General features: G+C 44.5%; 1 protein-coding gene across 4 annotated transcripts in view; it reads right to left on the bottom strand.

The window, feature by feature from the left end:
• Positions 1–14,435, bottom strand: part of ANKRD16 (ankyrin repeat domain 16) — a 181,345-nt gene that overhangs the window by 153,521 nt on the left and 13,389 nt on the right. Inside the window, exons 6-8 of one of the 4 annotated variants that reach the window (XM_084868754.1) lie at positions 13,304–13,382; positions 13,102–13,188; positions 10,553–11,611 (exon numbers count right to left, since the gene is read on the bottom strand). In XM_084868754.1, the coding sequence (XP_084724880.1) occupies positions 13,103–13,188; positions 13,304–13,382 (165 nt within the window). In that variant the 3' untranslated portion in view covers positions 10,553–11,611; position 13,102. Of the gene's footprint in view, positions 1–10,552; positions 11,612–13,101; positions 13,189–13,303; positions 13,383–14,435 lie in introns of those variants that run through there. The other 3 variants (XR_014793590.1, XM_084868755.1, XM_084868753.1) reach the window with 3 other exon arrangements.

Consider the following 14,435-nt stretch of genomic DNA (forward strand, 5'->3'; position numbering starts at 1 on the left):
ATCAGCAAAACTACCCAGCTGATCAGCAAAACTACCCAGACTCTGAGAAATAATTAACAGTTGTTGCTTTAAGCCACTGAGTTTTGGGGGTAGTAGCTAACAACTACAGATAAAAATAGGGGGGGGGGGGATGGCTAATAAACAAATCTAAAGATTTTCAATCTGATTCATAAAGAAATGCAAAACTAAATCAATCCGCAGACATGAAGAGTAGTAGCGCACAGCTTTGGTGAAGGCTGAATCAGCAGTTTTAAGTTTTATACATGGTAGATTTTGGACATGCCAAGTCTACTGGGTGGGCATGGCACACAAGATCCATTTCAACCTCCTTTTTACGCGATTTCATACATTGCAGAAGACTTCAAGTTATCATATTTCCCAGGCTCTCTTACAGCGAATTTTCTGGATATGAACTGGATTCTACTAATGGCTTCAGTTTGAAGAGGAACCCGTGCTCGGTCCCCAGTCTATACCAAGTATGTCAAACGCGGGCTGCACGCCGCCCACAATGAATATTTTTGCGGCTCTGCCAATATAACAGAATATACAAAATGTTTTAATAAGAATTTTGTAACTTAATTTTTACAATATCCTGTTATACATAATTAATAACAAACTACAACATTCGCTAATGACTGATGCTTAACTATAATTGTGTTGCATTCATTTCCCTTATGCGTCTTATGCGCAGGCGCATCATTTTACTCTACTAATACCAGCAGTGAATGTTAGCAGCCGATTACCACATCATTAGTCTTGGTATGCGCAACAGAAAATATTTCACTTTCGGAGAACAAGAAAAATAGGTTTAGTTGTGTTACGCTTATTTATTTTTTATTTTTATTTTTTTAAAATATATTTTTTTAATTTGGTGATTTTAATTTTTTTTCTTTTTTTAAAAAAATATATTTTATTGATTTTTTATAGAGAGGAAGAGAGAGGGATAGAGAGTCAGAAACATCGATGAGAGAGAATCACCGATTAGCTGCCTCTTGCACACCCCCCACTGGGATGTGCCCACAACCAAGGCACATGCCCTTGACGGAATTGAACCCAGGACCTTTCAGTCCGCAGGCTGACACTCTATCCACTGAGCCAAACCGGTTTCAGCTATTTTTTTTTAAAAAAATTTTAGTGAGGCCGAAACCGGTTTGGCTCAGTGGTAGAGTGTTGGTCTGCGGACTGAAAGGTCCCAGGTTCGATTCCAGTCAGGGGCATGTATGTTGGTTGCGGGCACATCCCCTGTAGGGGGTGTGCAAGAGGCAGCTGGTCGATGTTTCTCTCTTGATGTTTCTAGCTCTCTATCTATCTCCCTTCCTCTCTATAAAAAATCAATAAAATATATTTTAAAAAAAGAATTTTAGTGAGTTTATTTGAGCCAAACTGTCGACATATGCCGGGAAGCAGAACCTCAATGAATTGAGATAATGCTCCCGTGTTACACTTATTGATTTGTGCAGTTATTCAGTTTCTGTAAGTTAATGTTCAAGAAAAAATATTAATTTTTATTAAAATGTTCTATTATTTTATGTTAACGACTAATTTATTTCAGCCCTTTGGATTTAGCATGTCTCTTGAAATAAGTCTACATTTCTATGAAAATTGAAGCTTTTGCTTTTTTGTGGCCCACATAAACTTAAACCTTGTTTATTTGGCCATGTTAGCCTTTGAGTTTGACATGGTTGGTCTACACCAGTGGTCGGCAAACTCATTAGTCAACAGAGCCAAATATCAACAGTATTACGTACTACGATTGAAGTTTCTTTTGAGAGCCAAGATTTTTAAACTTAAACTTCTTCTAATGCCACTTCTTCAAAATAGACTCACCCAGGCTGTGGGATTTTTTTTTTTTTAATATATTTTATTGATTTTTTACAGAGAGGAAGGGAGAGAGATAGAGAGCCAGAAAAGTCGATGAGAGAGAAACATCGACCAGCTGCCTCCTGCACACCCCCCACGGGGGATGTGCCCGCAACCAATGTACATGCCCTTGACCGGAATCGAACCCAGGACCTTTCAGTCTGCAGACCGACGCTCTACCACTGAGCCAAACCGGTTTCGAACAGGCTGTGGGATTTTGAGGAAGAGCCACACTCAAGGGGTCAAAGAGCCGCAGGTGGCTCCCCAGCCACAGTTTGCGAGCCTGGGTCTACACTGATAGCTAAGCTCTGGGGCTTCTCCTCCATTCCCTGAAGGTCTCTGGAGCAATAAAACCCTGCACGAGACAATTAGTACTGCAACCTTTGTTTCTCTTATTTCAAGTGCCCTGGGTATGCCTCTAGGCTAGGCCTTGAATATGCACCGAGTCTGCGATCCTGGGAAGAAGCAACAATAGATTAGCTGATACAGGTCAGATAAGACACAGTGGCAGAACCTGGATGGCCTATAATATAATTATTCCCCAGTGTTTTTCTCGGGAATGCCTAGGCCTCTCCTCATTATATAGTGAATTTGTCCTTGTCAGGAATGTTGTAAATGCTTTATGACAGACCTTTGTCACGCACTACTGGCAAATCCTTCCTGTTCTGCTAAGGTCAGAGGCCAGCCCTTACTTACACCTTGTGTTTTCTTAACAAAATAATCCAATCAACCTAATTGTCTCTTGACCCCCCTCCACACCCTTGCTGGCTCAGGAAAGCAATTTTAAGAAATCTAAAGACCAAGAAGACATTCTCAATTAGAAAACTGCAATTGGGTTTCAACTCATCTGACTACTATAGTATAGTTTTCTCTATTCTTTCATTTCCCTTTTCCCCATTTCTTTATTTCTTTATTGTACATATATTAACTGATTTGTGTGCACAAACATATGCATTTTTTTTTAACTAAGTGGCCAATGGTATATTTTGATCTATATTAAAAGGAGATGGGATGGGGGAAAAATACTGGTTCTCTGAAAACACCCCCTTTCTCCATTAGAGGCATGTTCACTCAGCTCTTATCTTTATTTTCAGTAAGTCATTTTGCTTTGTTTTTAAAAAAAATAACAACATAAAAATTCTTGCATACCTTGTTTGATTGGAGAATTTCAATGTTTTTCATTTGTCATTGTAAAACCAAGGACAATTTTATAAAATTTTTGCACGTAGCTGTTACTTGTAGGGCAATCTGTCATTAAGTAGGGATAAATTACTCTAAAGAAATGAATCCTAGATAGTTTAATCTTCAAGTGTCTTATTGTTTAAATAAACTTTCTGTTTAAAACCAAACAAAAAAAGCAAAACACATCTGGGAGAATAAAAGGGACATTTCTTTGGTCTGCCACCTGCTGGTGAATTCTAGCAATGCCATGGTTATGTTGAATTTAGTGCCTGACCCTCCCTTCATATACCTTTTTTTTGGTCCGAGTTTCATAATTTCTTTTCCATTTTGTAATCCTTTTTATATTTTTGTCTTGTAAATACTTTATTATATAATTTTTTTTGGTAATTAATATGTCAGGTTCTGGCTATTTTCAAATGTTTATAGTTCTTACCAATTTGCATCTCTTTCTAGGACCTCTGTCTGATCAATCCCAGGAATAGACAGTCACAGTGGATCAGGTGCTCTTTCAGGATCAAAACTTAGGAAGTGATGCTTGGTTAAGGCACCAAATCCTGGTGAGACTGGGTGAACCACCCGCAGCAGTCAATGCCCTGGGTCATGTGAGTGGAAGCTCAGGGCTGTGTGGAGGACGGATTTGAAGAGAACAAGACTGTAGCAGGAGGAACAGTGAGGAGGCTACTGTGATCGTGGTCTGGACAAGTCTGAGGGCTTGAACCAGGGAGTGTTAACAGGGCAGGAGCAGAATAGACGGAGCAGGGCTTTCTGCTGGAGTAAGAGTCAGATTCCTGGTTTCCCATGTGGGTGACTGGTGATCTGCAGTGTCATCAAGTTAGGCAGTAAATACAGGCACACATCTTAGCAGGTTGAAGGGAAAGCTAAGTTTTGAATAAAGTGTAGGATAGCTTTAGAATGTCTATGCAAAAAAAAAAAATTATATATATATATATATATATATATATATATATATATATATATATATCGCAGGTTAGAGAATGGAGTGTCATTATTTGGGTGCAGGTAAAATGAGAATGGATGAGATGGTTCTGGGAGCAAGGGAAGAATGAGGACAACACTGAGTTAGAGCTAGAAATGGCACACTAGCATTTGCAGGCCCTAAAAGAGGCATCGGTTCTGGAAGCATATGTACAATAAAGACAAGACCAAGTTGGAGACAGAAGCAGGCACACTAGCATTTACAGGGCAGGCCTTAAAAGAGGCATTCCTGATGGAGACCATAAAGGAAAAGTCAGAAAGAAAATCCCAGGAGAGTGCTACCACAGGTGAAAGAATAGGTTTCCAGAAGGTGAGAGTGATGGATAGTTAAACTGGATGGATCAATAACATGAGAGCTAAAACTATATTACTTAATTTGGCAACTGGAAAGTCACTGGTAACCTGAGAAAAACTTGCACAGAGTAGCAGCTAGGAAGCTGGAAGGCAGCAGGTTGAGCAGTGCCTATGAGTTGATGAAACCGAGGGGAACTTCTTTAAAGAAGTTGGTGTGAGAAAGAATGCTTGGGGTGGAATAATAATTAGGAGCGGCTATATCATGCAAGAACCAAGGGATGAAATGAAACCATCTAAGTAAGGTGCTCAGCACAGTATCTAGGATATAGTAAGTCTTCAAAATATGTGAATTGTTAGCATTCACTTTTTGACCATATAATAATTCCAGACCTTACTATGTACCAGGCTCTGCGATGGGCCCACAGATTTAGTAAATAAACAAGAGACAACAACCTTGCCCAAGAAGCTAACATTCTAGTGAGGAGATAGACAAGAAACAAAATAACTCAAAATGTATGGTATACTTGATAGTGGTAAATGCAAAGGAGAAAAAAAAAAAAAACTGAGTAAAGGAGATATAAAATGCTGAAGGAGAGAACAAATTTTTAGATTGGATGGCCTGGGAGGGCCTCACTGAGGTGACTTTTTTTTTTTTAATATTTTTTGATTTTCTACAGAGAGGAAGGAGGATAGAGAGCCAGAAACATCGATAAGAGAGGAACATCAACCAGCCGCCTCCCGCACAGCCCCCACCGGGGATGTGCCCGCAACCAATGTACATGCCTTTGACTGGAATCGAACCCGGAACCTCTTAGTCCGCAGGCTGACGCACTATCCACTGAGCCAAACCGGTTTCGGCTGAGATGACTTTTAAATAAAGACCCAAAGAAGTGAGAAATGTACCTATAACTAGAAGTAGGCAATAATACTAATTTTTATTATTGTCATTAAAATTTTAATACAGTAAGACTGTTATATCATCACTACTATTTTTGTCACAACTGACATTATCATCATTCCTGCCATCTCTGAAACTCCTGGGAACAAACGTGTAACCAGATATTTCCTCATTGCAGCTGGGTGGTGAGCTAGTACAAGGGGTTACAATAGAAGCAAAGCCACAGACGTGAAACCGTCTCACATACAGTCACTGCAAATAAAAAGCTGCTTCACATGTGTGCTGAAGGGATGAGATGGCCAGCACCAGACTGATCTTCCATCCTGCCTGCATGTAACAGGCCATCTTCAGACCCAAAGGGCAGACACACAAACGTCCTGAAGCCACAGGAAATGCAACTACAGCTTGAATCAGTGCAGATGCAGCATGTAATATAGAGGTCACAAGATAAGATTATATACACTGAGTAGCCAGATTATTATGATCTCTGAACGCATAATAATCTGGTCACTCAGTGTATATCCTATATAATAAAAAGGGTAATATGTAAATTATCCCTTCAGGAGGAGTTCGACCAGCAGGCAGGCTGGCCAACCGCCCATGTCCCCTCCCCCTGGTCAGGCTGGCTGGACCCCACCCATGCACAAATTCATGCACCGGGCCTCAAATATAAATATAAATATATTTATATTTATATTTATATGTGTATATATACATACACACACTGAGTGGCCAGATTATTATGTGTTCAGAGATCATAATAATCTGGCCACTCAGTGTAATCAAGTATGTTTATCTGATTGTTAGGTATAGGACTCAGTTCCATTTGGGAATAATAAAGATCTGGAAATTCTTTAAAAAAAATTTTTTTTTAAATTTTATTTTTAATATATTTTTATTGATTTTTTTATAGAGAGGAAAAGAGGAAGAAAGAGTCAGAAACATTGATGAGAGAGAAACATCGATCAGCTGCCTCTTGCACATCCCCTACTGGAGATGTGCCCACAACCAAGGTACATGCCCTTGACCGGAATCGAACCTGGGACCTTCCAGTCCACAGGCTGATGCTCTATCCACTGAGCCAAACCGGTTTTGGCAAGATCTGGAATTTCTGGTTGTTCATCTAGCACAGTACACTACTGAGAATAGCTAGATGTGTGACAAGCTCTCATGGGACTATACTAAACAAGGAGATCAGGTCTTGCTTGTGATGGATGCATTCAATCTTTCAACAGATTGACTTAGACTAATTGCTATCTTCAATTCAGAGAAAATGATACCAAAAATAAATAAATAAATAAATAAATAAATGGAAGAGAATCCAAATGCCTGAAGACTCATCCTATCTTCAACATGTTTAAATTGCTACAAATTTCTTTTTCTTCTTTTTTTTTTTTTAATCAATCTTTATTGTTCATATTATTACAAAGGTTCCTCATTTCTTCCCCCCTCCACCAGGTTCCCACCCCACCCTCTGCCCCCTCCCCACCCCCCATTGCCCTCATCCATAGGTGCACAGTTTATATTCAGTCTCTTCCTCCCTCCCTTTCCCCGATAGTAAATCCCTTTTCAGATAGTAAATCTGTTACTTAGCATTTTCTCATATCAATAATACCTCCACATGCCCAATGATACATTTCACACAAAAGACATTTCCAAATAGGTCAACCAGCCTCATCCAGGCCCCACCCAAGGCACTCACAGATCAACACCCCAGCGCTATACTAACTCAACACATCCAGATCTAAGCCTTCATCACTTGATTCAGCAGACCCTCAAGTTCCCGCAAAAGTTTCCAGCCATGTCTGAGAGGCAGCCGTGGACAGGGACAGGCGAGGAGCGAGCTGTTTCGGGCCTGGCTGCTTCGGGCCTGGCCTCTGTTGCTCTGGTTCGTTCCACAACCAGCTGCTCCGGGTCTGGTCACTGCCGCTCCCGACCTAGTTGCTCTGGACTTGGCTGTTGCTGCTACAGGCATGGCTGCACCCAACCCGGCTGCTCTGGGCCCGGTTGCTCCGGTCCCAGCTGCTCCGGGCCTGGCCGCTCCCAGCCTGTCAGCCACTGCTCCGGGCCTGGCCGCACCAGACCCGGCTGCTCCGGGCCTGGCCGCTCCCAGCCCGGCAGCTGCTGCTCCGGGCCTGGCCGCTCCCAGCCTGGCAGCTGCTGCTCCTGGCCTGGCCGCACCCAACCCGGTTGCTCCGGGCCTGGCCGCTCCCAGCCTGGCAGCCGCTTCTCCAGGCCTGGCCACTCCCAGCCTGGCAGCCACTGCTCCGGGCCTGGCCGCACCAGACCCGGCTGCTCCGGGTCTGGCCGCTCCCAGCCTGGCAGCCGCTGCTCCTGGCCTGGCCGCACCAGACCCGGCTGCTCCGGGCCTGGCCGCTCCCAGCCCGGCAGCTGCTGCTCCGGGCCTGGCCGCTCCCAGCCTGGCAGCTGCTGCTCCTGGCCTGGCCGCACCCAACCCGGTTGCTCCGGGCCTGGCCACTCCCAGCCTGGCAGCCGCTTCTCCAGGCCTGGCCACTCCCAGCCTGGCAGCCACTGCTCCGGGCCTGGCCGCACCAGACCCGGCTGCTCCGGGTCTGGCCGCTCCCAGCCTGGCAGCCACTGCTCCTGGCCTGGCCGCACCCGACCCTGTTGCTCCGGGCCTGGCCGCTCCCAGCCTGGCAGCCGCTTCTCCAGGCCTGGCCATTCCCAGCCTGGCAGCCGCTGCTCCGGGCCTGGCCGCACCAGACCCGGCTGCTCCGGGCCTGGCCGCTCCCAGCCTGGCAGCTGTTGCTCTGGGCCTGGCCGCTCCCAGCCTGACATCCGCTGCTCCGGGCCTGGCCGCACCAGACCCGGCTGCTCCGGGCCTGGCCGCTCCAGGCCTGGCAGCCACTGCTCCAGGCCTGGCCACACCAGACCCGGCTGCTCCGGGCCTGGCCGCTCCCAGCCTGGCAGCCGCTGCTTCGGGCCTGGCCGCACCCGACCCAGGTGCTCCGAGCCTGGCCGCTCCCAGCCTGGATGCTCCGTGCTTGGCTACTGCTGTTCTGGGCCTGGCTGCTCCCAACCCGGCTGCTCTGGGCCCGGCTTCTCCAGGCCCAGCCACTCCGTGTCTGGGTGTTCCTGGACTGGCCACCCTGGGCTTGGCCGCCTCTGCCTCAGGCCTGGCTGCCACTGCCCCAGGTCTGGCTGCTCCAGTGCAGGCCGTTGATGCTCTTGTTCTGGCTGCTGCTGCTCTGGGGCCTGGCCACTGCTGCTCCGGGCCCAGCTGCCACTGCCTTGTGCCTGGCCACTCTAGGCCTGGTCGCCGCTGTTCCAACATTCTGTCCCTTTTTTCTCTTTTTTTTTCTTTTTTTAAAAAAAACAAAACGCATTTATGTTGCAATGTTGGCTGGCGCGTTGAGTTCTGACTTAGTCTTTGATTTTTCAAGATCTTCTTTGTATTCTTTCTTAAGTAATTTTACTATCATTTGCTCTCACTTGATTTCTTCACATTGAGAACTTCTTTGGTTTCTTCCTCCTTGTCCTGGGAGCTCAGCAAGTCGGCCTGTGGCACCCCTTTGTTCTCTGCAGGCTCCTGCGCTGCTTCAGCCTGTTACCAGGGTCGGCGCCGCCCAGGAAGCAGCCCCCGTCCTTGGCTCCGTTGCCCGCGCTCAGCAGTCGAAGGCTCAGGGGCACCCCCCCGCCCCTGGGGGCCCCGTCGCCCGGCTCCTTGCTGGCGCCCGGCTGGCCGGTGTCCGGCAGGGGCTCCTGCTCCTCCTCGCGTTCCTCCAGACTGGAACTTTCTTTCTCCCTCCCATTAGGGGAGTCCAGGATCAGAGTCAACAGACTGTCCTCTGCGCGCAGTGTGTGCGACTCCGGGGGCTTGGCCTTTCGCCCTGCTCCCAGGACTCCACCTCACAGCCCAGTCTCCCCCTGCCCGAGCCTGGGTCCCCAGGGACTGGCCCAGACCTGGAGTTCGGGGCGGTCTGGATTGAGGCTCAGCGCCACCGCCTGAGGCTTTGTTTCTTCCGGCTAGGGTAATCCAGCATCAGAGTCAACATTCAGTCCTCTGCGCGCCATGTGCGCGCGACTCCGGGGGCCCCGCCTTTAGCCATCCCCCGGAATTCCGCCTCACAGCCCCGTCTCCCCCTGCCGGAGCCTGGGTCCCCAGGGTCTGGCCTATAACTTGGGGCTCAGCGCTGCCGGTTTGGGGGTTCAGCCCAGGCTGGGAGTTCTATTTCCTTCCTGCTAGGGAACGCCAGGCAGCACCCAGCCCTCTCCTCCTCTCCGGCTGCGACCTCTCCGTGCGTGCGTACGTGCGAGCGCGCAGCATGTCTCCGTACCTTAGGCTTTTTTTCAGCTCCTCTGATTTTCCTTCTGGTTTTCTCCCTCCTTCCTATTGTAGAGTTTTCAGTCAGTCGACTACCTGTAGCTCTGGGCAATGTCCACTCTACATTTTAGTTGTATTCCCTTGAAATTGTTGTGAGCTGCTGCGGCTAGGTGTCTACCCGAGCAGCCATCTTGGATCCTCCGCTACAAATTTCTTAAAAGGTACAAAGTGTTCATTCCTTCACAATCACAGGCCTACATGGCAGAAGGCATGCAACAGAAAATGTGACCTGCAGGCTTTAACAACAAACCCCTTCCTCAACTGAGGTAACAGAAAAGTTTTTAAATTATCCTAGGTTCATTTTTTTTTTTAGGTGTATTGATTACCTAAAGAGAGTCAATACAGAACTTGTTTAATAATAAAAAAAATAACATCAAGACCATAACATAGCTTAGCTAGCAATGCTTAGAATATAGAAATATTTTCATAAATTCCTTGAAAATGTCTGTAATTAAAACAGATTGTAAACACTTCTCTCTGGCTACAAAACCAAATTAAACCATGTGACATCTAAGAAAATGCCTATGAAAGAGAGTAAATAGGACAATTATTTATGGCTCAAATGAGCAGTAATTTGCTATATTTTTAATATCATTACTGCCTTACTATATGTTTACTATAAAACATTTCATATAGCCCTAACTGGTTTGGCTCAGTGGATAGAGTGTCAGCCTGCGGACTGGAAAGTCCCAGGTTCAATTCCGGTCAAGGGCATGTACCTTGACTGGGGGCACATCACCAGTAGGAGGTGTGCAGGAGGCAGCTGATCAAGGTTTCTCTCTCATCTATGTTTCTAACTCTCTATCCCTCTCTCTTCTTCTCTGTAAAAAAAATCAATAAAAAATTAAAAACACCATTTCATATATATATATACAAATCCTATATAATAAAGAGGTAATATGCAAATTGACCCTCACACCCTTGCATCACAAGATGGCCACCCCCATGTTGTCACAAGACAACCGTCACAAGATGGCCGTCCCCATGTTGTCACAGGATGGCCAGCAGGGGAGGGCAGTTGGGGTGATCGGGCCAGCAGGGGAGGGCAGTTGGGGATAATCGGGCCAGCAGGGGAGCAGCTAGGTGTCAATCATGGCAGGCAAGTTGTTAGGAGACAGCAGTCCCAAATTGTGAGAGGGATGTTTGACTTCTGCTTTAGGCCCCATCCTGTGGGCCTGGGATCAGGCCTAAACTGGCAGTCAGACATCCCCCGAGGGCTCCCAGTTTGGAGAGGGTGCAGGCTGGGCTAAGGGACACCGTCCCCCCAACAGTGCATGAATGTCGTGCACCGGGCCGCTTGTATATATATAAAAGCACGTACCGGTATACTATATTATATTCCTGAATGTTACATGCTTGTGTCCACATAATGACCTCACAAACATCATCTAAATACATTTGAAGGCCACAAAATGAAATGCAGGTAAGGAGAGATTTTTTATTTATTTATTTTTATTTTTTGAAAAATATATTTTATTGATTTTTTACAGAGAGAAAGGGAGAGGGATAGAGAGCTAGAAGCTAAAAACATCGATGAGAGAGAATCATTGATCAGCTGCCTCCTGCACACCTCCTACAGGGGATGTGCCCACATCCAATGTACATGTCCCCCACCGAAATCAAACCCGGGACCTTTCAGTCTGCAGACTGATGCTCTATCCACCAAGCCAAACCAGTTTCGGCATGGGAGAGATTTTTAATGTGCCCATCCCTCCATCTAGGAAGCCAGCGTCCACATCCTCTGGGAATCTCAGATGCGGTGGAGTGCAGGGGAGGGAAGGCAGAGGGCAGCAACGATCTGCAGATTTCACTGAACCTGGTGATGACTTAAGTAGCAGGATATAAGTTACCATGAGTTTTACCGCCTTTTAGAATCCCTCATGCCGTCATGCTGTGGCTGAAGCACTGAAGGATGTCTGTGTTCCGTGTGAGCTGCTGAGCCATGGTACCCATGATGTCTGGAGAATCCCTCAGCCCAGATCGCAGAAGAAACTTGATGCAGGCCAGGTGCTGACCCGCGCAGGCCAGGTGTAGGGCTAAGCAGAGAGAGAAGTCACACAAACTTAGTGCATGATCCCCAAAGCAATACAGACCTGGCTAGTAGGTTGCTCCTAATGAAAATATTGATTCTTTCAATTGTAAAGGTTTATATTTCCACAATCCTTCTGTGTGACTTAGCCCATAGTAGATTAAAACCTTTTTCCTTTTAAGCTGATTGGGATAGAAAGACTTAAAAATAACAAGACCAACTAGAAAGGATTTAAGAGATTTGACTAAAGCAACAAAGCAAGTTTATGGAAAAAAAAAAAAAAAGAGAGAGACTTTAAATGATATAGAAAATTTTTCAAAGTTTTGTGAACTCTCTCGGTAAAAGTATCACCATGATTGAGAATGATATGACAAAAAAAAGAAAAAAAAGAAAAAAAGAAAAAAAGAGAGAGCTGAAGGAATCCTAGCTCCTGCTCTGGTCTGTAAGAGAAAGTCTGTGTCCCTGGACTTGGGGACCATCCTCTGTGGCCTGAAAGTGAATAGTTTTCTTTGAGTCTTTGAAGTATCATGAAACCTCCATTAAACTCCTGAAGGATGGCCACTGACACAGAGAATGTTGAGGTTTATTCTAAAGTATGAATTTAAAGAATTAGCTCTGCCGAAACTGGTTTGGCTCAGTGGATAGAGTGTTGGCCTGAGGACTGAAAGGTCCTGGGTTCAATTCCGGTCAAGGGCATGTACCTTGGTTGTGGGCGTATCCCCAGTAGGGGGTGTGCAAGAGGCAGCTGATCGATGACTTTCTCTCATCGATGTTTCTAACTCTCTATCTCTCTCCTTTTCTCTCTGTAAAAAAATCAATAAAATATATTTTAAAAAAAGAAAAAATTAGCTCTGAAAATATCCTTCTGAGCTCTAAATTGAGAAAACTGTAATGATTGTAGTCTTTAAATACACTTAAAAGAGAGATGACCTATGAAGCATCTACCTGAATAACTGGTAGTATCGTGACAATATAAAGTGTTTTTATGTCACATATACTGTTGTAGTTTAAAATGATAAAAACAGCCGAAACCGGTTTGGCTCAGTGGATAGAGCATCAGCCTGTGGACTGAAAGGTCCCGGGTTCGATTTCTGTCAAGGGCATGTACCTTGGTTGCGGGCACATCCCCAGTAGGGGGTGTGCAAGTGGCAGCTGATCGATGATTCTCATCGATGTTTCTAGCTCTCTATCCCTCTCTCTTCCTCTCTGTAAAAAATCAATAAAATATATTAAAAAAAAAAAATAAAATAAAATAAAATGTTAAAAACAACAATAACAGCAGTAATAATGAGTAGTAGTAATCATCATTGCCATGGTAACAGCAACAGTTCTATTTGGAGATGTAATTAAAAAAAAAAGTTGCTGAGGTAGTAGAGGAATAATATTAAAACCAATGTTTTTAAAAGTCATGTAGCCCTAGCCAGTTTAGCTCAGTGGATAGAGTGTCAGCCCAAGGGCTGAAGTGTCTCAGGTTCAATTTTGGTCAAGGGCATGTACCTCAATTGCAGGCTTGATTCCAGCCAGGGTCAGGGCAGGCAACCAATTGATTTCTCTCTCTATCTCTTCCCCTTTCTTCCACAATCTCTGAAAACCAATGGAGAAAATATCCTCAGGTAAGGATTAATAACAACAATAAAAAAGTGCATGTATTGTTTATATTCCACTGAATAATAATTTCCAAGGCACAAAGAAACTGTACCTGATCGATTTCTTTCATCTTTAGAGTTGATGTCAGCACCCAAGGAAATGAGCATCTGAACTGTACTCACATGTCCTTCCTGAGGAGTGAAATAAACTCATTATCACTGTGACAAGCACCTTTAAACATAAACATGAATGTATTTATTAGGTCATTTTTCTAAAATAATTGCTAAAACTATATTTTTGTATCTAAAGAAAAAAAATCATTACATAACTCTCAAACTCCACTACAAATCATTAAAGATAGATTTCGGTGATAATCAGTTATTAGAAAATAGATGGTCAACTTTGGAGGCCAAATTACCCACTAATACAGTTGGGTTTCCTTCACTGTAATGAGCATAAGTATTGTGATTTATACAGAACACACAATTCCAAATTCTCCCAAGTACATATACTCTTTGGTAAAATCTTTAGGGCAGAGATAAATTAGAAAAGATGGTCACCTCTCCTGGATGGGACTTATATCATAGCTGGCATTATCATTCATTTATACACTTTCTATCTAGCCAGTTAGTTCAATCATATTAAATATAATAAGCAAATACTATTATTTAAAACAGGAGGAAAACTTTTTAAAATAAGATTTTTATTAAGTGAGATTTCTTTTTTTAAAAATATTTTTTAAACTGATTTTTTAGAGAGAGAAGGGAGAGGGATAGAGAGATGGAAACACTGATGAGAGAGAAACACCGATTGGCTGCCTCCTGCACCGTCCCACTGAGGAGCCTGCAACCCGGGCACGTGCCCTAGCCAGGAATCGAACCAGGGATCTCTTGGTTCATGGATCGTTGCTCAACCATTGAGCAACACAAGCCAGGCTGTAGTGAAAAATTTTTGCATGCCTTAAAATATTTTATACATTAGAGAGGCCAGTAAATGCAATTCCCTTCTTTCAGTTAAAAAATTTTAATTTCTGAAATCTCCCATTAGGAGAGAGGGGTAGGAATTTAATATAATGGATTTTTACGGCTTCAAAAAACATCATTCTTGAAGACGAAAAAAAGGCGGGATGAAACATAAAATCCAGTCACTGAATGGAATAAAGGGTGTTCAGTTTTTACCTAGCAACAAATAAAGTTAGGTTTTTATTTAAAGGGATGCAGGGCTGCCCTTTAACATTTTAGGAG

Source organism: Pipistrellus hanaki, assembly GCF_964339955.1.
Source record: "Pipistrellus hanaki genome assembly, chromosome: 1".
NCBI classification, from domain to species: domain Eukaryota; kingdom Metazoa; phylum Chordata; class Mammalia; order Chiroptera; family Vespertilionidae; genus Pipistrellus; species Pipistrellus hanaki.